This window comes from Sardina pilchardus, chromosome 2, assembly GCF_963854185.1.
Source record: "Sardina pilchardus chromosome 2, fSarPil1.1, whole genome shotgun sequence".
NCBI classification, from domain to species: Eukaryota; Metazoa; Chordata; class Actinopteri; order Clupeiformes; family Clupeidae; genus Sardina; species Sardina pilchardus.
In genome coordinates this window covers 4,363,205-4,382,424 of record NC_084995.1, presented here as the reverse complement: position 1 = coordinate 4,382,424, position 19,220 = coordinate 4,363,205, and the positions used below count along the sequence as shown (strand labels likewise).

The 19,220-nt window shown below is 40.8% G+C and overlaps 1 protein-coding gene across 2 annotated transcripts in view; it reads left to right on the top strand.

The window, feature by feature from the left end:
* Positions 1-19,220, top strand: part of LOC134060366 (zinc finger FYVE domain-containing protein 9-like) — a 75,041-nt gene that overhangs the window by 33,585 nt on the left and 22,236 nt on the right. For both annotated transcript variants that reach the window (XM_062517057.1, XM_062517064.1), the window contains 2 exons: positions 16,697-16,799; positions 18,085-18,207. In XM_062517057.1, the coding sequence (XP_062373041.1) occupies positions 16,697-16,799; positions 18,085-18,207 (226 nt within the window). The remainder of the gene's footprint in view (positions 1-16,696; positions 16,800-18,084; positions 18,208-19,220) is intronic.

Here is a 19,220-nt window from a genome sequence, read left to right as displayed (position 1 = left end):
TCCTGCTTGAAAAGGTGTGGTAATGGTGACGTTTTCACAAGCGAGGGCGTGTCGAGGTGTAATGCGGAGAGGCTAATGGCCTGACAGTCTGAACGCAAAGGTGAGGCTTGTGGACCCGGTAGGGTTGCCAACTCTGAGAAAATAAAATACGGAACAAAGATACCGTGGGGGGCGGGGGTCATTGGGGCCCACCTACACGTAGGCCTACCTCCACCCCACATCAAATTATCATTATGGTTATCATTATCACAATTATTATTATGCTATATTGTTAGACATGCACTTCACTTCAAAGCAGTCAATATTTGAAGTGCTTAAAGTGCTATGCATGTGTGTACATGTCCTATGCACATCAGAGGCCTGCTTTAATAATGTAAGATATATTTACAATAGTTCATTGCTTTTGCATGGTTGCATAAGAAATACTTATGAAAAAAACAGCAATTATATGGGTGCTATTGTTTTGGGATGTTTCCCTCATGCAAGCATCATAGGCCTACTCTGGTAGGCAGATGGAGGGAAAAAAATCATTTGAATGCCTGAATGTAAAGATCCAGGAAACATAATACCAACTTTTGTCTATGGTAAACGGCCGAGCATATAGGCGTAAATCACTTATCTGGAGATCTTTAAATGAAAGACTAAAGCTACAATCTTTTGCCCATGTAATATTCAACTTTGACTAAACAATACTCAATGCTAAACAATGTATTGTACAGTCTCTGCTCTGTTTCCATGGAAGTTCCAAGAATCCACGTTGTTAAATGTCGTTACGTAGCCTAATTAAATAGTCTTCCAGGTTGAAACGGAGCTTTGCCAACAACGTTATTGTGTAGTTTCAGTTTCTGTCGCGCAAACGCACAACCGCATGCATTCAATGAACGCTCATACCACCACTTATTTGTATGACTCTGTTTAATCACATCAAACTAGTCAGCATTTCCTCCTAATTGCAGAAACTTTGTTTTCTTTTCTGTCGGGGCGCGGTTGCTTGATCCAGATCAATTGCGCAGCTAATTATCAGGTGAAGCACCGGACCTCACCCCATGCCTTGCGGACCAGCAGGCTCCACGTTGTGTCAGGGAGTTTTTTTGTATGTGTTTTATGTGGGGTTTTTTTGTAGTATGTGTGCATTGAGCAGTTTCTCAAAAATACGGAACAAAGAGCGTTCCGTATTAGTTCAATACGGAACAAGACTTTTGGGTGTCAAATACGGGACGATTCCGTATTATACGGAACGGTTGGCAACCCTAGGACCCGGGCTATTAGCACCAGTTTGGCCCGAAGTTAGCCTGGCCCAAGCTGGCCCGATGGTCTGAAGCCGGCTATTGGTCCGAGGCCAGACCCAAATGCAGGCAAAACATTTTGCCGTCCAGCAGTTGGCGCTGGTTTTCCAGGCTAATTCATATCTGACTGAGCTGAACCTGTAATGCCTTAATTAAAAAAATGAGTAAAAATCAAACCGCTAAGGTTTGTAGCCTATCTTTGTGATTGAAGAATGTATTGTAAATAGATAAATGTTCTTCCATAAATACAGGGGGCATAAGTATTTGACCCCTATTTAAATTCCCATAGGAGCAGGAGGATTTTTTATATGTTTTTATTTTAAAAGGCCAGCTATTTCATGGATCCAGGATATTATGCATCCTGATAAAGTTCCCTTGGCCTGTGGAATTAAAATAGCCCCACATCATCACATACCCTTCACCATAGCTAGAGATTGGCATGGTGCTTTTTCCAGTTAGCCTGTTAGCCTGTTTGATGCTCATTGAGCTCAATGCAAATCAAACAGGCTAATGTAGATAGTCTAATTTATGTTGAAAGACAGAAAGTTTAATGGATGTTGATAGATAGTTTAGGGTGGATGAGTGAATGGTTTGAAGAAGATAAAAGGATAGAAAGTTGGATGGAATTATGAGGACTTATATTGATACAGTTTTTGGCAGAGGAAACAGTGGAACAGGATATGTAGTCACAAGAGAGCCAGTGTATGCTTAACAGGTCTGAGGCCTTTCAGACACTCTGAGGCAGTTTGCTACCACTTTCGATTTTTAAGTTTTTTGTCTAACTGAAAACATCCATGCAAAAGTAGCACATATGGTTATATAATCTAGAAGTCCTTAGCAATAATAATAAAAAAAAATGAGAGTGAGTGAATGTAAATAAATTTGTTTTTATTTAAAAAGTGCAAACGCAACCTTACAAAATCCTATTTTCAAAGGTCTTCAAACTTTATAAATAAGCACACTATAGATATATCTATCGAAGACTTTTGAAGTCTGCATCTTGTAAACATAAGTACTAGTTACATAAAAGTGAAAAAAAACCATTCAGAAATATTTTGTGGTTTCACTAGTAATTTGAAAAACTTCCAAAGATGTTTGATCCCTCCACAGCCAAGAGATATTTCAGGTGAACACAAATTAGATGGGTGGGTCACACCTATAACTGTCCCCTCCTCACTGTCACTGGTAACTGTCAATGGGCCCCTTTCCCCACATCTCTTGAAAAGCAGCTAAAACACAGGAAATCCAGATCAGATAAAAATACTTTTCTTTGGATAAATCTTCTAAAACGGAATGTGTCCAACATATCCTGGTCAGGGTCACTACATAGGCTAGGTTACAGGGACGCTGGCGAGACACGCCGCTCCGTCTGGCATCATATTTTTGTTTGTTTTTATGTAATGTTCGTAATTTTATGTTTTATTCTGTTCATTTTTTGTATTTATTTGTTTAGATAAATGTTTCGGAGTGTCTATTTGCACTCCTGGTGCAAATAGCCTAGGCCCCATAGCTGAGCTATTTACACCCTGTGACGTAACAACAATAGAAACGGACCATCTTGGCAGGAGATGTCCTATCTAAGTCCTAAATCTAACAATTTAGGATTATTGAAACAATATTTTAGATGGGAAAGTGGTGCTAAATTTCCACAAAGTTTGATCAGTGAACGGGTAAAACTGTCCGTTTGTAAGCGAAATCAAGAAATGCGATCTTTTGGTTTGTTTACCGTTACCTAGCAATCACAATTTATATGCAATATCTCCTGCATTTGCTGCATGGGCTGTGGTGTAGTGGGTATGTGATCGGACTCCGGCCCAGGGATTCAAGGTTCGAATCTCTGTTCAAGTGATGCCTTTTTTTTTCATGGTACGAACGACTCTCTCTTTTCTTAGATGACGTTACCTTGCGGCAAATAAGAGTTTGTGCTTTTTGAACCTGTCAAAGATAAACTAGTTTTATTTCAGTTTTGTACAGTTGATTAGAAGTTTAAGTCAACAGTGGCAGCGCTGCCTGGAAGACAACTCAGAAAATAACTCTTTGAACTAGCTTGCCTTTGATCAAGCTACCACATGACCACTCATCAGCCTAATATTTGTATAATCACTTCCATATATTGTAAGGTACCCAGACATGGCGAAACAGCTAAAAACTGTAGAGCTGGTAAATAGCCTACAGGCCTATTGACAGGGTACATGGATGTTAGACATCGGGTGTAAATAGCATTGTTGATTAGACACACCCGGGTGTAAACAGTAGTGTTGATTATTTGCACCCAGGTGTAAATAGTATTGTGGATTATTTGCACCCGGGTGTAAATAGTATTGTTGATTATTTGCACCCGGGTGTAAATAGTATTGTTGATTATTTGCACCCGGGTGTAAATAGTATGTGAGTGTCTATTTGCACCCCTGGTTTTTGCGCCCCTGGTGCAAATAGCCTTGATCACATAGCTGAGCTATTTACACCCTGTGACGTAACAACAAAATAGTATTATTGACTATGGACATCTGGGTGTAAATAGTATTACTGACTATGGACACTGGGTGTAAATAGCAACAATGGCTATTTGCCCTATGCATGAATAACAGTGTAACAGTGATCGCTATTTACAAATACCGGGTGCAAATAGCATCTGCCATTATAGACACCCCGGGTGTAAATAGTAATGTTCATAATTTGCACCATGGGTGCAAATAGCATCTGCCTAAATGTTTTTACTCTTTATTTACGGTGTTTTTGATAGTCTTGCGCTTTTCTTAGTCCTTATTTTGCTGCTTCAAGTTGGCTGATGCCACAAGTGAAAGTCCTTTGGTTTGAAGACCGCTGACGATTTTTGCCCTGGGCCTCTCACATCCTCCATCTGTGCGCTGCACTTCACCGTCTGATCAGGACAGCTGAGGCCCATGGCTACCAACCGCGGGCGATCGATACCAACTGCCTACGCCTCTCACAAATTTTGTCCGACCGACACCAAACTTGACACGGAACATCCACAGAATGTGTTTTGCCAACGCATTGCTTTTTGTCTTCGGAAGTATTACTGTTCGCCAAAAACAGCGAATCGAAATTAACGGCGAAGCCGCCAAACAGGAAGTGGGCTCATATTTCAGCTACCCTTGCACGCATCAAAACCAACCTTAGTACATGGACTAGTGATCCCATCAGGAGGGCGCTCAAGAAATTTGGTGACCTTTGACCTTTAGGGGGCGCTGTAATTCAGAAACATGCCTTTTGGCCTATAACTGTTGCTGTGCTTAGAATTACAATGTACTAGTGATGTCTAGTAATACTGTGGAAGATCCTGATGTGGACAGATGGCAACTTATAACATCAACGTAATGGATTCGGCCGCCATATTGGATTTAACCAAAAACACTAACAAATTTCCCTAAGTCACAAATTTCAACCGATCCTCACCAAAATTGGCACAGACCATCTTCAGACCTTGCCTTGTTAGTGTTTTGATTTCTGTAAAAATCGACGGAAGCGTTTGCCCGTCTCCTATTCGCTCTCATTCTGTTTGCCCGTCGCAGCCAATCAAAATTGGCGGCAAAGCCGCCAAACAGGAAGTGAGCTCATATCTTAGCAGCCTTTGCATCTATCAACACCAAACTTAGTATATGGACTCGTGACCCAATCTAGACGATGCCCAAGAAATTTGATGACCTTTGACCTCTGGGGTGTGAAGCCGCCAAACAGGAAGTGAGCTCATATCTCAGAAACATTTGAATCTATCAAAACCAAACGTAGTATATGGACTCGTGAACCAATAGTGAGGACGCCCAAGAAATTTGGTGACCTTTAACCTTTAGGATAGCTGCAATTAGCAAAAATGCAAGTTGGCTTGTAGCTTTTGACGTGTTAGACATGAAACTTACTCTAACTGCTTACGGCTTTATGTCTCATTGCGGCATTGAGCTAACGGCGTCGAGTTGCCGTGGTTACTTCGGCCTACTGCTTGGCCCCTTCATTGCTGCTTGCAGCTATATTTTGATTTGTCGTGTATGTCTTGGTGTCACGGGAACGCTGGCGATTACGACGCTCCGTCCGGCATTGTTGTCTTGTTTTTATTTGTAAATTTGTTTGTTTGTCTTGTTGTCACGGGAAACCATGGCGACTACGCCGCTCCGTTACGGCACTGTCTTATGTATCAGTCTTGTGTGTGAAATGCTTTGGGTTGCACTTGTGCACGTTAAAATGCGCTATACAAATAAACTTTACTTTACTTTTATAAACAAAAGGAAGCCTATGCATGGGCTATGCATTATTCACATTATTCAGATGCAGTTATCAATCAGTCTATGGCTACAACCTTCTGAAACATCTAGAATTAAACCCCGTCAACTTGTTTCAACATTCTTTCTAAAAGATGATGGTTTCCATAACAACAGCCAGATCAACTAGCAGTAGCAGACTGCTGGCGTGTAGAAAGCATGGTAGAAAGCCCGTAAGCTAGCAAACAAAGCTAAAATGTTTAGCTAATGCTAATGTCAAACAGTCCAAAACATTGCGTTCGTGTTTGTGCTGCACTGATTGAACAAATACCATCTCCGCCTTTACCCTCTTTGGATTGAATGAGTTACGTCACGCCATAAAAGCTGAGGTAAAAACATACCTTTTTTACCTCATAAACTCAAAACGGAATGTAACAGATGAGACTATGGCAATGCAGTAGCCTACCTATGTTTACTTATGGTAGCTGATCAATAGTTATGGCATAGTTATAGTTATGGTTATAGCTATTTAGCAGACGCTATAATATAAAGCTATGTTCTTACCATTCAAAAGCCAATGACACCTTCAATTGCCCGTGATCTTACTAGCATTTGAATGTCAAAAATTAAGGCAAACTAGAAGATTTCAGTTCGATTTACAAGCGCCATCCATAGACATAGAATCTAAAGGATTTTCATCGGAAGTAATCAAATTGAACACGAGAGAAAAAAATAGATAGTTGCCTAGCCTACATAAAAGGAGAATAACGAAATCGTACTGTAAATCGCTAAACAGCAATTATGATGGTTTGAATTGGGACTTTGATTGTCTTCACTCTGAGCAAAACGAGTGAATAAGTAGCTCAAAACAACTTTGGCATAGGCTATTCAACATTAACGATAACCCACGTTTGTAGATTAAAAGGGTTCACTCTTAAAATATTTTTTCCGGTGGTCATAAAAGACATTAGTATGAACGTAGGCTATAACCTATTCTCGATGTCAGGTTCCTACGTCACAGCCCTCCGCCATATTGGAATGGGGGAAAGAACATCGTCTCCGCCACAGGAACCCATTCAATTTAGCGTCAAAAGGTAATAGTCAAACTTTTAATTAACGTGTCATTTTTTAACTTTGAGTCATTATCTGGAGAGACTAAGGCTGATATATACACAAACAGATGTCAGGTTCATGGCTGCAGCCATATTGAAATGGGGGAAACAAAACATCTCCGCCATGCGGCGCCATAGGAACCCATTCATTTTTTAGTGAAGATCCACCGGTCTTCAGGTACCTCGTACGGGCATCTCGTATAATCAAAACCGACCTAATTCGATTTGTGTATATATCAGGCCTTAGTCTCTCCAGATAATGACTCAAAGTATAAAAATGACATGTTAATTAAAAGTTTGACTAATACTTTTTGACGCTAAATTGAATGGGTTCCTATGGCGGAGACGATTTTCTTTCCCCCATTCCAATATGGCGGAGGACTGTGACGTAGGAACCTGACATCGAGAATAGTGTCTCCCGTAAGCATATTCTTCTGTAAGTGTTTGTGAAATATAATTAGGCTATCTGAAATGCAATATTGGCTTTCAGTTTGTCATTTAATATTTAATTTGTGTAACACACAGTTGATTTGATATCCATGAACTAGCCCAGGGGTGGCCAACCAGTCTAGCATGAAGAGCCAAAAAAAATCCACAAAAGTCAAAAGAGCCGCACAACAAAAAAGGCGTCCATACAACAACAGCACAACATTAGGCCTACAGTTATAGCTCCTTTGTTTTTCATTTAAAGTAAGACACTTGGCAGATGCTCAATGATTATTGGAAAATGAAAAAAGATCAGACACACATCATCCCCCCTCACTGAATAACTTATTGGCATGAGCAATGCTCCAACACCTGATAATGCAATGTCAAGTGTTCAGTTAACTTTTAAAAAGAAAATAAACAAAAAGAAAACGAGTGACTGACGTCTATAGCCATTACCAGCCTACTTGCAAAAGTATGTAGGAAATGTTCAGGTTTGAAGCTTTATGAATCAGTGGCATACTAAGTACCAAACTAATGTGTAGGCTAGAAACATATCACCTCCACAAATGAGGTTATGTTTTCATCGGGGTTTGACTGCTTGTTAAGCAAGATGTTAAGCGGAGGCGCGAGATGTTAAGCAGGATGCGCGAGGCGGAGGTTTGCGATCTCGGAGCTTTTGTTTTGATTACTTTGACATATTAACCAGAGGGGTTATGCTACAAAACAATAAATGGTCCTTTTCAATGGCACGTGTTCCTTCTACTTACGATTAGCTTCAGGGTATTCCTGATTGCAACACTAGCATTAAACCTGGCTGAAGAATAAACACGTCTGCTTCGTTTTGGCCAATTCCTATCCATTTCATGACGGTACAATTATTATTGTTAACTATTAATAATTACTTTTGGCAATAGGCTACTATCAAATTCTCAATTTATTTTTTATTTACCGGAAATTAAGGCTATTTCAAAAAGAAAACGTTTAGGTCCGAGGAGAAGTCAGAACATCAGTTGAGCAGCCGCGAGCCGCACGAGAGGAGGCAAAGAGCCGCATGTGGCTCGCGAGCCGCGGGTTGGCCACCGCTGAACTAGCCTATCAATAGGCTAGCCTACATGTACATGAAGCGGTTTTAATTATTAGTATAAAGGCTACAGAATTAGGCTATAGGCTGACTTGCATCAGATATAGCCCACTGATATGGCCTGGCCTGTATTGTCACTGAACAAGCTACTAAATATGCATGACCTTTATCAATAGTGGACATGCCTTTCATTAAAGAGTAGATCTAAACATGGCATTATTAATGTGTTAACACATGCAATTTCATCGCATGGGAACCGAACCCAGAACACGCAAAACATGACGCGCTTGATAACCCGTCACGCTGCGCATGACACCATGAGAGACTCAAATTGATTACAGCAGCAAGCATGCTTGTACCACACACATGTCAAGTTCAAACATTTTCATTTGCATAATTTGCATAATTTTTTTAAAACTAGCAAATAGGTAGCCTAAAGCAATGCTTGTTTCTCCATCTATTTTTTAAGTTGTAGGCTACAGGTGACGAAAGCACAGGTTGATGGAACCATCTTTTAGGACTCGTTTTCCGACTGATGTTTTTTTTTACAACACAGATTAATTTAGCTCGGCAGTTAGCCTGCCACCGACCAGGTTAGTTCAGAAGCATATGTTACCCCAGCAACTCAGCTGAGATTCCTGTTAGCGGGAGTAATGGAACGAAATCTCTCTAAAATTACCGAGGCTTATAGAAATGAGCCAGGTTTAGCCTTTAGTGAGGTTGATGGAATACCCCCAGCACAGACACAATAATTATCCATTATTACAAAAAATCAACAAACTCTACTTCTCACTACTGCTCAGACTAGAATCAACACCCACCACAATGACAGCAGAACTCATGCAGCAAATTTTAGACATTTACCTTCTACGTAATATGACTCGTTTGTGGGCGGGAGATGCATATTTAGAGCCTACTTAAAATGGGTACACTGTCTTCTGAATCACTGTCCATAGGTTTTGTAAAACATATTCATCATTGCATACATTTTTAAAAATACATTTTTAGACAAGATTAATTCATTATAAAGTAATTACTTATTAATTACAAATTGAAATCAACCTGCTAGTTTCTCTTTAACATATTGTCATCTTTCCAGCATTTTTAGGCACTTCCAGAACTGCCAAGAGCGATTTGTTATTCACCAAAATGAAAGTCTTAGTCTGGTCAGTCTCAGAAGTATAAGAATCGAAATTGTAAGAATTTATAATCAACCATCAATTGGTATTGACCAGGGGCGGAGTGGGACACAAAAATCCACCGGGAATATTCTGACCACACCGGCCCCCTACCGAACCAAAAAAATGCCACCACCACGCATTCTTACATCTCTACCTTGCCCTCTCCTTGGGCCTGCTCCTCTCACTGCTCCTGCACCTCCTGCTGCACCTCTCACTGCATCTCTCACTGCGTGTGCTCTTCTCCCTGGGCCCCTTGTTCTACTCTTCCTCATCCAGATATAACAGTATTTGTCTTTTTCTGTTTCTGTTTCCAAAAACATCACCTCCTCCTTCAAGTGTCAATGTAATAGAGAGGAATAACCCCTGCCACTGAGTCTAAGACAGACTGGAATCAGCTGTGGTTGGCCCCCATACCCAACATAAATCATCTATGTACCAATTATTCAATTGTTTGTTTATTATCAGCTGAGATATAGGCCTACTGTTTTTGAACTGATACCATTGCGCAGGGGTTAAGGTTGGGAATGTTGGGGCTTCCGGCTGACGTTCGACATGTAAGGCTGCGAGGTCCTGAGCTCTGCATGCAACTTTTAATTTAATCCTTTTTTTTGGCGTGCCCTATACAAATAAATATAGAAATTTATCTTCCTACGCTCTTATAACGTTAGTCGAGTCACTTACACGAGGATATAGCGCTTCGACAGGACATTTTGTTTAGTTTTAAAATAATGGCTAATCGCACGCACAAGTCAGCTAGCTCGACTAGCAAGAAGGGTGCTAGCCCTCCCACCGAAGATGATGCGGCATCACTAATATCTTCGGAATCTGTCGAGAAAATTATGTCGGCGATTGAATTGCTGGGAACAAAAATGGACACTCAGACGGCTGCCCTTAGTCAAGAAATAGCTTCCATTCGCCAAGAGTTGCATACCACCGTCAGCTCTCTACAGTCTGCTAACTCTCAGAACACTAAACGCATTGATGATCTGGAGCAGTCTGCCACAGAGTGGAGCTCAACTGTCATGACCCTCGAAACTACAGTGAAAAAATTGCAGTCAGAAGTGTGTGGCTTGACAGAGAAGTGTTTGGACTTGGAAAGCCGTAGCCGCCGTCAGAATATACGCCTAATTGGAATAGAGGAGGGGAAAGAGGGGAACAACCCGCGACAATTCTGTGCGGCTGCATTGAAGGAGATATTGGACCTGGAAGACACACCACGCCTTGACCGTGGCCATCGTTCGCTGGCACCAAAACCTCGAGACGGTGAGAGGCCAAGGCCGTTCATAATTCGAGTACACCACGGAGACGTGAAGGATCGCATCCTCCGCGTTTCAAGTCAAAAGAAGCAGCTGTTCTACAATGAGAAGCGTGTGCACATATTTCCCGATTTTGCACCAGAAGTAGCCAAGAAGCGAGCTGCTTTTGTCGAGGCGAGGCAGCTCCTTAAAGGTATCAAGGATGTCAAGTTTGGTCTTCGTTTTCCAGCCATATTTCGTGTCACGTTCAAAGGTGAGGAGAAATCTTTCACTAATCCCGAACTGGCAGTATCCTACATAAAGGATAACATCCTCCCATCATCATGATCAGGTACATGGACGTGACACATAATAGTGAATTGACTCGACTCTGAGTTGTTCGGGTGAACTTTTTTTTCTAAAATGTTTTATTTGTTTTGAGCGTAAAAGGAAGATAAAAATTCAAGGCTGCACTTTTGTAGTTTAAACATTGGATTTGGGGGTAACTGTATTGCACAGCTTAGCTGTTATTACACTAGGCTACCTGAGTTTTTTTTTTACCCATTTGTTTATGCTGTGTGCATGGTATTTGGCACTGCTATATATTTGTATTTGGTTGCTTGCTGAGCTTTGGGTCTGTTTAGGTTAAGTTAGAGACCCAAGCAAGTGATTTTGAGCATGTTTCTGTTGGGGCTTATGCACTTTGTTTGGGAAAGTGCTGGGGGGTGGGGGGTAAGTGTCTTTTTCGTTTTTTGTATGTTATTTTTCTTTTCACTTTGTCCACTTGTGGTTGCACTTTACTTTGATTATTACTGTTCCCTGAGTCATAGATGTCATCTGTTACAAAATAGATTGCCGTACTTCAATATCCACATTTCCAAATATGGCTAATTCAAATACACCCTGTAGGGGGAGTGGGCTGCCAATAAAGTTTACCAATTGGAACGTGAAAGGACTTAACCATCCTATTAAACGCACCAGAGTCCTTGCTCACCTTAAACTCTTGAAAACTGACATAGCTTTCCTCACTGAGACTCATTTATGTGGGTCTGGCTATATTGGCCTGAAGAGAGGCTGGGTGGGACAGGTATATCATTCCACATTTCAGGGTAAGGCCAGGGGTGCTGGGATTCTGATTAATAAATCAGTACCATTTGTATTGTCTGAAACCAAATCAGACCCTAATGGCCGTTTTGTTATTGTGGTTGGTAAACTACATAGTCTGCCTGTGACATTAGCTTGTGTTTATGCCCCAAATTGGGATGATTCTAAATTTATGAGTAACTTCCTGTCAAGTATACCATACTTAGACACTCATCAACTTATAATAGCTGGTGATTGTAACTGTGTAATTAATCCCTTATTGGATAGATCTTCCACTCGCATAGTCACTAAATCAAAAACGGCAGAATGCATTGAGGACTTTTTACAATGTTGCGCAATGTCTGACCCATGGAGATACCTTTATCCTACAAAGAAGGAATTTTCTTTTTTTTCACCTGTGCACCACACCTATTCACGCATAGATTATTTCTTCATACATAAAACCCTACTGCCCTTGGTAAATGCCTGTGATTATAATAGTATAGTGATATCTGATCATGCCCCTGTTACATTAGTTTTGACTCTCCCCACCCATAGACCTAACAGATTCAGATGGAGGCTCAATCCACTCCTTTTGTCTGACGAGTCATTTATTGCCTTTGTTAATACTTACATAGACATATTCTTAGAAACTAACTCAAATGATGAGACCTCCCCTTCATTGCTCTGGGAGGCCCTTAAGGCCTACCTGAGGGGGATGATTATCTCCTTCAATGGCAGTATTCACAAAGCACGTATAGCCAGACAGACAGAACTTTCTGAACTCATCTCTGAGGTGGACAAGGCGTATGCTTCGGCCCCAACCCCAGAGCTTTATAAACAAAGAATGTTGCACCAGGCTGAATTTGACAGGCTTTCAACTGGACAGGCAGAACGTGCTATGTTAAAATCTAGACATATGTCCTATGAATATGGAGAGAAACCCAGCAGAGGCCTTGCTTATAGTCTGCGACATACTTCCATTAGTCATATCATCGATCAAATTGATTCTGATTCAGGATTATTATCGGAACCAGCAGATATCAATCAACAGTTTTGTCATTTTTACTCTAATTTGTATACATCTGAACCTCCCACTGATCTGAGTCTAATGGATACTTTTTTCAGAGACCTGGCTATCCCTACTGTGGATGAAAAGTTAAGGGAATCTTTGGATAGCCCTGTTTCTTTAGAAGAGATAACCAAAGCCATTGCATGTATGCAGAGTGGGAAATGTCCAGGCCCTGATGGCTTTCCCACAGAATTTTATAAGAAGTGCTCAGCAAAGTTAGCCCCCTTACTCAAAGCTGTGTTTGATGATAGTCTAGATTCTCAATGTCTTCCACCAACTCTACGCCAGGCATCTATATCCCTTCTTCTTAAGAAAGGCAAGAACCCCCGCGATTGTTCCTCTTACCGCCCAATAAGCCTTCTCAATGTCGATGTGAAGATACTGGCTAAAGTGCTGGCTCTCCGTCTTGAATCGGTTTTGCCCACCATTGTGTCACCAGACCAGAGTGGATTTATAAAAAACAGACATTTATTTTTTAATGTCAGGCGTGTATTCAATATCCTTTACACATCCTCCACCTCTCAGCACCAAGAAGCACTTCTCGCTTTGGACGCCGAGAAAGCTTTTGACCGCGTCGAGTGGAATTATTTGTTTTATGTTCTTAAGCGGTTTGGGTTTGGAGAAACTTTTATTTCTTGGGTCAGACTGTTGTACTCTTCACCTCTGGCTTCTGTCAGAACTAATGACACCTATTCCCCATACTTTCCTCTTCAGCGCGGGACTAGACAGGGTTGTCCGCTCTCTCCTCTACTTTTTGCTCTGGTAATGGAGCCTCTTGCAACCTCCATCAGGCAGTGTACAGATATCAAAGGGATCTTCAGAGCAAATCGGGAACACAAAATTTCACTGTATGCTGACGATGTCCTTCTTTATATATCTGACCCACTTGTATCTATTCCACATATTATCAATATCCTTAAAGATTTTGGCAGTTTTTCAGGGTACAAACTCAACCTTGGAAAAAGTGAGCTCTTACCAATTACTACAGTTGCCACTCAGACCTCACTTCATTCATTACCTTTCAAAGTGACTAATAATAGATTTAATTATCTTGGTGTGTGTGTAACAAAGTCCCACTCTCAGCTTCTGAAGGCCAATTTTACCCCACTCATAGAGCGCACCAAACAGGACCTGACCCGCTGGTCCACCATGCCCTTGTCTTTGGCTGGGCGAATCAGTATAATTAAAATGAATATCCTTCCCAAATTCTTGTTTTTGTTTCAGTGCATCCCATATTTCCTTACAAAAACTTTCTTTACAAAGCTTGAAAGTCTTATTTCATCTTTTATTTGGAATAACAAAACACCTAGGATCAGGAAACTGTTTTTACAAAGACCTAAAATACAGGGCGGGATGGCTCTACCAAATTTTCAAATGTATTACTGGGCTGCTAATATCAAAAGCTTATTGTGCTGGCGGTGGGATATATCAACCCGGGATCTGCCTGGCTGGTTACAAATTGAGTCTAGTTCTTGCAGTCCAACCTCACTTTCAGCTCTTGTGTGTTCATCTCTTCCCCTACCTTCACCCCGGTCTTGTCAGAACCCAGTAGTTCTTCACTCCTTAAAAATCTGGTCTCAGTTCCGAAAACGTTATGGGCTAGTTTCTATGTCAGTTTATTCTCCTATTACAGCCAACCATTTATTCCCGGCCTCTTTAGATAATACTTTTACAAGGTGGGTAAAAAATGGAGTCTTAAATATCAAGATGCTATATAAGGATGGTGTTTTCATGTCATTTGATCAGGTTAGACAGGATTTTTCTTTACCAACTAGTAACTTTTTCAGATACCTACAAGTCAGACATTTTATACAGAATCAAATCACTCAATTTCCCTCACTCCCACCAAAATCTTCACTTGATTCCATCCTTGAAACCCCTCCTGAGGCAAAGGGAACAGTGTCAAGGTTATATGCAGCGATATTTGAAATGGAAGGTTCCTCATTGTCTATAATAAAAGAAAACTGGGAAAAGGATATGGATGCCAACATAACTGAAAGTCAATGGTCTGACATCATTCAAAGAATCCATTCTTCCTCCATTTGTGCAAGGCATAGTCTTATTCAGTTTAAGATTGTACATAGGCTTCATATGTCCAAGGTTAAACTATCTAAAATATTTCCAGGGGTTGACCCTATTTGTAACAGATGTAAGCAGGCACCTGCCACTCTGTACCATACATTTTGGTCATGTTCTAGTTTAACAGCTTTTTGGTCCTCAATATTTGAAGTATACTCTGCAATTTCAGGTTTAACTGTTGACCCCTGTCCTTTCATTGGACTTTTTGGTATTCCTTCAGAGGATTTCCCGTTACAAAAGTCACAACTAAACTGTATAGCCTACTCCTCCCTTTTAGCTCGGCGACTCGTTCTTTTAAATTGGAAGAATGACAAGCCCCCTTCTTTTGGCAGATGGGTCTGTGATGTCATGTTTTTTCTTAAGGTAGAAAAAATCAGATACACACTGAATGGATCAATGGGGAAGTTTGATGTTGTATGGCAACCTTTTATCTCACATGTGGAACAACTTACAATGCACCTTGGCTCTGAATAGCGGTTGTACAAGATGACTACTACTATGTGGACTTTCTCTGTGTACTGTATGATTTATTTTATTTTATTTTATTTTGTTTGTTTGTTTGTGGAGTTTTTTGTCTCAAGTGTTAACTGTATTTGTGTATTTGTGTAAATCACAATAAAAAAACATTGACCAAAAAAAAAGGTTGGGAATGTTGTTTTAATTGTGGGATGTTGTGTGTTAACATCTGTAAATAGAAAAACGATCCATAATTTTGTTGAAAGGTATAACTTGTCTGTTAAGAAAATGTAAGCATTGTTCACTGCCTGCATATTGTGCGAAAACGACATGAAATGTGTGAATGGTATGGCCACAAAAGACGGATGCTGTGCTAACTGGGAGACTTAGAGTTTTGAAAATGTGACAACTGTTTGGACAAATGTTAGCCACTGAAAAAAACTGTAAGCCATTGATTCGTTTGAAATGTAAATGAGTTAAACTAGCTTGTGATATTTTCCGTCTAGCAATAGTAACGTAGTTGAGCTTTGTGTCAGTGTTTTTCATTCTGTCCAATTTACCTGCACTCGTTGATGGCCGTGGACTTGGCTACGGATAACTCTGTTTTTAGCATTTAGATGCATGCTCCTCCAACAGTCGCTTAATTCTTTATTCTGCCCTTTTCAGCCCCCTTTTTCTCTTTCCTCTTCTTGCCTTCCATATTAATCACGCAAACACCTGCTAATCCGTTCACTATCAAAACGCTACGTTCACTAATAAAAGGGCCATGCCATTAAAGGAGGGGCAGCTCATCTATCCCCCTACATTTCTGTAATAGACTTGACCTAGCAAAACGTATTTGCGATTCCCAGGAGGCTTTGCTGCTCTATTTTGAATTTATTTGTGACCAAAAGAGTTAAATAACACTTTAATGATATATGAACAATTAAATCAAGACACCCAAGGCTATACCGATGCACTGATGAGAGAGAACTGAGATGAATATGGCCTGTAATTAATATGTATGGTAACCATGACTGAGGCATATATCGCAACTAACTGGTTTATATAGTGGTTGGCCTACAATTAGGAATAAAAGGACTGACGGCGATTTCTTAGTGGCGGAAGTTTATATGCTAACGTCTTTACGATAATAAATTAAAGTAGGCCTACTTGCGGCCGCTCAGGGCCGGTATGGGCCAATTAAACATTCCGTAGGCCGATCGGCCTGGCGGGAAATGTCCCGAATCTCCCGATTACCACTCCGCCCCTGGTATTGACTGTGGTAAGCCTACTGTATGATCTGAATAGTCTGGTGTTTACCACAGCTCTAGCGTAATTTATTCTGAGCCACTGTGTCTGTAGTGAGTTTAGGGGTTAATTGTTTGTACTTATTGCCATGGTTGCTTTTCCCTTTAACATTCATAGCAATCGTATCCATACTTTTTATGTTTATCAACTATCTTTTGTCTATTTTTTCTTGCTGTAGGTAGTTCAAGGGCACAGGCATGTTGGTTCATTGGGAAGATCCATTAGTCTGATTCCTGCCGATGGACTCCCACCCATTCTAATCTCTACTGGCATCAAACAAGGTATGGGAGGTCACACAACAGGTTCCTGTGTATTTATAAATAAGTTGTCTCAAAGATTAGCCTTGTTGTTTTTGAAGTCACTGAGCACTGTCGTTGGGGAACAAAATGGGGAAAAAAGTGCTACCAGCTGTGCTTATCCTGCTAGTGGCAAGTGCAGCCAGGTGGCTACTAAAGGCCGTGGCACGCTCCTCCGTCTGCGTCACGCGCACGCGGCACTGGTGAGCGCGTGACGAGAATTGCGTCATTTTTACGGCATGCGTCGCGTTTTTGAGTCGACCAAAATTTAAGACCGCGCGTCTCTTTCACGCGTAGACTGCGCATGTGTGAAACGGAACTGCTGTAAAGACGCCGCTCCAGTAGGTGGAGCACATACAGAAATAGCGCTTAAAACTCAGCAAACATAGACAGAAGAACACTTAAACTGGTGTTTCCTACACGCTAATGTTGTTATATGATCACAAAACATTAGTCTTTGAGTATTTTAATAGTCAGTTGTAAACAAAGACCTCCTATGTAATCCAAGTTGTGTAAATGGACTGAAGTTCGCTCTAAATATATACTTTTATCGATTATGCTAACCGTTAGCATCTCTATGGGATTTCCCATACACATTAGCCATAAGCTAACCCATTAGTTTAGCTGTAACTTGGAATGCTAGCCGCGTGGTGTGCTGTGCCTGTTCTGGTGGATGATAAATGGAGAGATGTGAAGAACCAACTCATCAAACTTTTCAGCAGACATGAGAAAGTACTCGTGGTGCTTCTCCTCATCTAACAGCTGCATCTTTTGTGTATTTAAGTGTGGAACACTCCTTCCCTGGCTCTTCCTAGTTCAGTTGTCGCACATCCCAGAGTATCACAGTTAATTCGTAGTGCGCCGGCGCTAACCTTGATCGGCTGGCGCGCATTCAGGACACAGACATTGGAGTATGCCTCTTATACGCGTCTAAAATGACGCACGTCAAACGTCCAGTGCCGCGTGCGCGTGACGCAGACGGGAGGAGTGTGCTAGAGCCTTAAGCTATGCTATGGGGGCAGAATGTATGTTTAACTCAGTAACCTCTAGAAGAATCAGTATAAATCCAGATTTCTTGCACATGCTGTACCAATATTGCATGAATAGGAGTCTTAGACTATGGTCAGTAGTCCATTACCCACTGTGTCACGTGACCTTATGTTTTGCTCTGTGCAATTTTCCTCCCTTATATGATATTATGCATTATGTTTGTCAATAATCTTGTAGTCTTGTCGACTATTCTTTATGCATTCTATTTTTGCTTTGGTAGACTATAATGTGGTGGAGAAACCTTCTGAAATGGTACTCATGCAGCAGCTGGAGGAGAGTGGGCTTGACCCCCTGGTTTTCATCCTAAATGCTAACTTGCTGACTATGGTCAAACTGGTCAACTGTAAGTAGTCCACTAAAAAAAAAAAATTGAAAAAAACTGGATTAATCAAAACCATTATTGGACCCCACTCTGTCCCATTAAATATTTAACCTTTGTTTTTTCCCTACTACTCTATAAGGTGAAAATGTATTATTTTAGGATTTCTATGGTGTAAATGGTTGCACCAGTCAAGTGTAAATGTGATCTTAAGTTTAAGAGTAAGGTATGTCTTAAACCTTACGTTAAAACAAAGTAGTTTTAAAGTAGCGCTGCATTTTTTTCTTCTGTTGCAGCATTGATACTTAAGTGACACTGTAACCTTTTTTCCATCAAAAAAGCATAGTGTAGATAAACAATAAAGGAACTAGATTCTCAGAAAGGAATAAATGACAATACGCCAGAGAAAGATAATACGCCTCACCACTAACTGGAAGTGAGGCAACCCGTGGTAAACAGGTCCAGTTTAATGAATGGTGTAATGGATCCCAACACCGACTCAGAGGAGATTCTAAACAACGAAAACACATGTGCCAGGCCTATAGCCTGACTATGTCATCCTCAATTCTTGTCAGCATGTGAGTCTGAAATTTCTCCATTCAGCTGTGATTATGGGGCGTGTTTCAACTGATACAGGGTGGGGGGATAGTTCTGCACTCATTGCATATACCTAACCAAACAGAACGAAATAGCCAATAACGTAAGCTATATCTTCTGGTATTTTTTTTAAGTTATTGCACTGTCAGTATCTATCTTGTACAACACCTGATGGCGAAATCTAAGACAACGAAATATGTAGCAGGGTAGGCTATTTGTAAAACATTTCCCCTTCCTTCAAACTGTACAAACATGCAATGAACAGCTTGGGAAGGGTGTCGTTAACCCAACAAGCAAACAGACATTTCAAACAAAATGGGAACAACATCACGCAAACATGCTGTTTTACCTTGGTGAAAATTAAAGCAAAGTTTTCCCACATATCCACGTTGGTCTAAGTGTTCAGAAATAGTTGTGTGAATCCATGATAAAACCTCCGT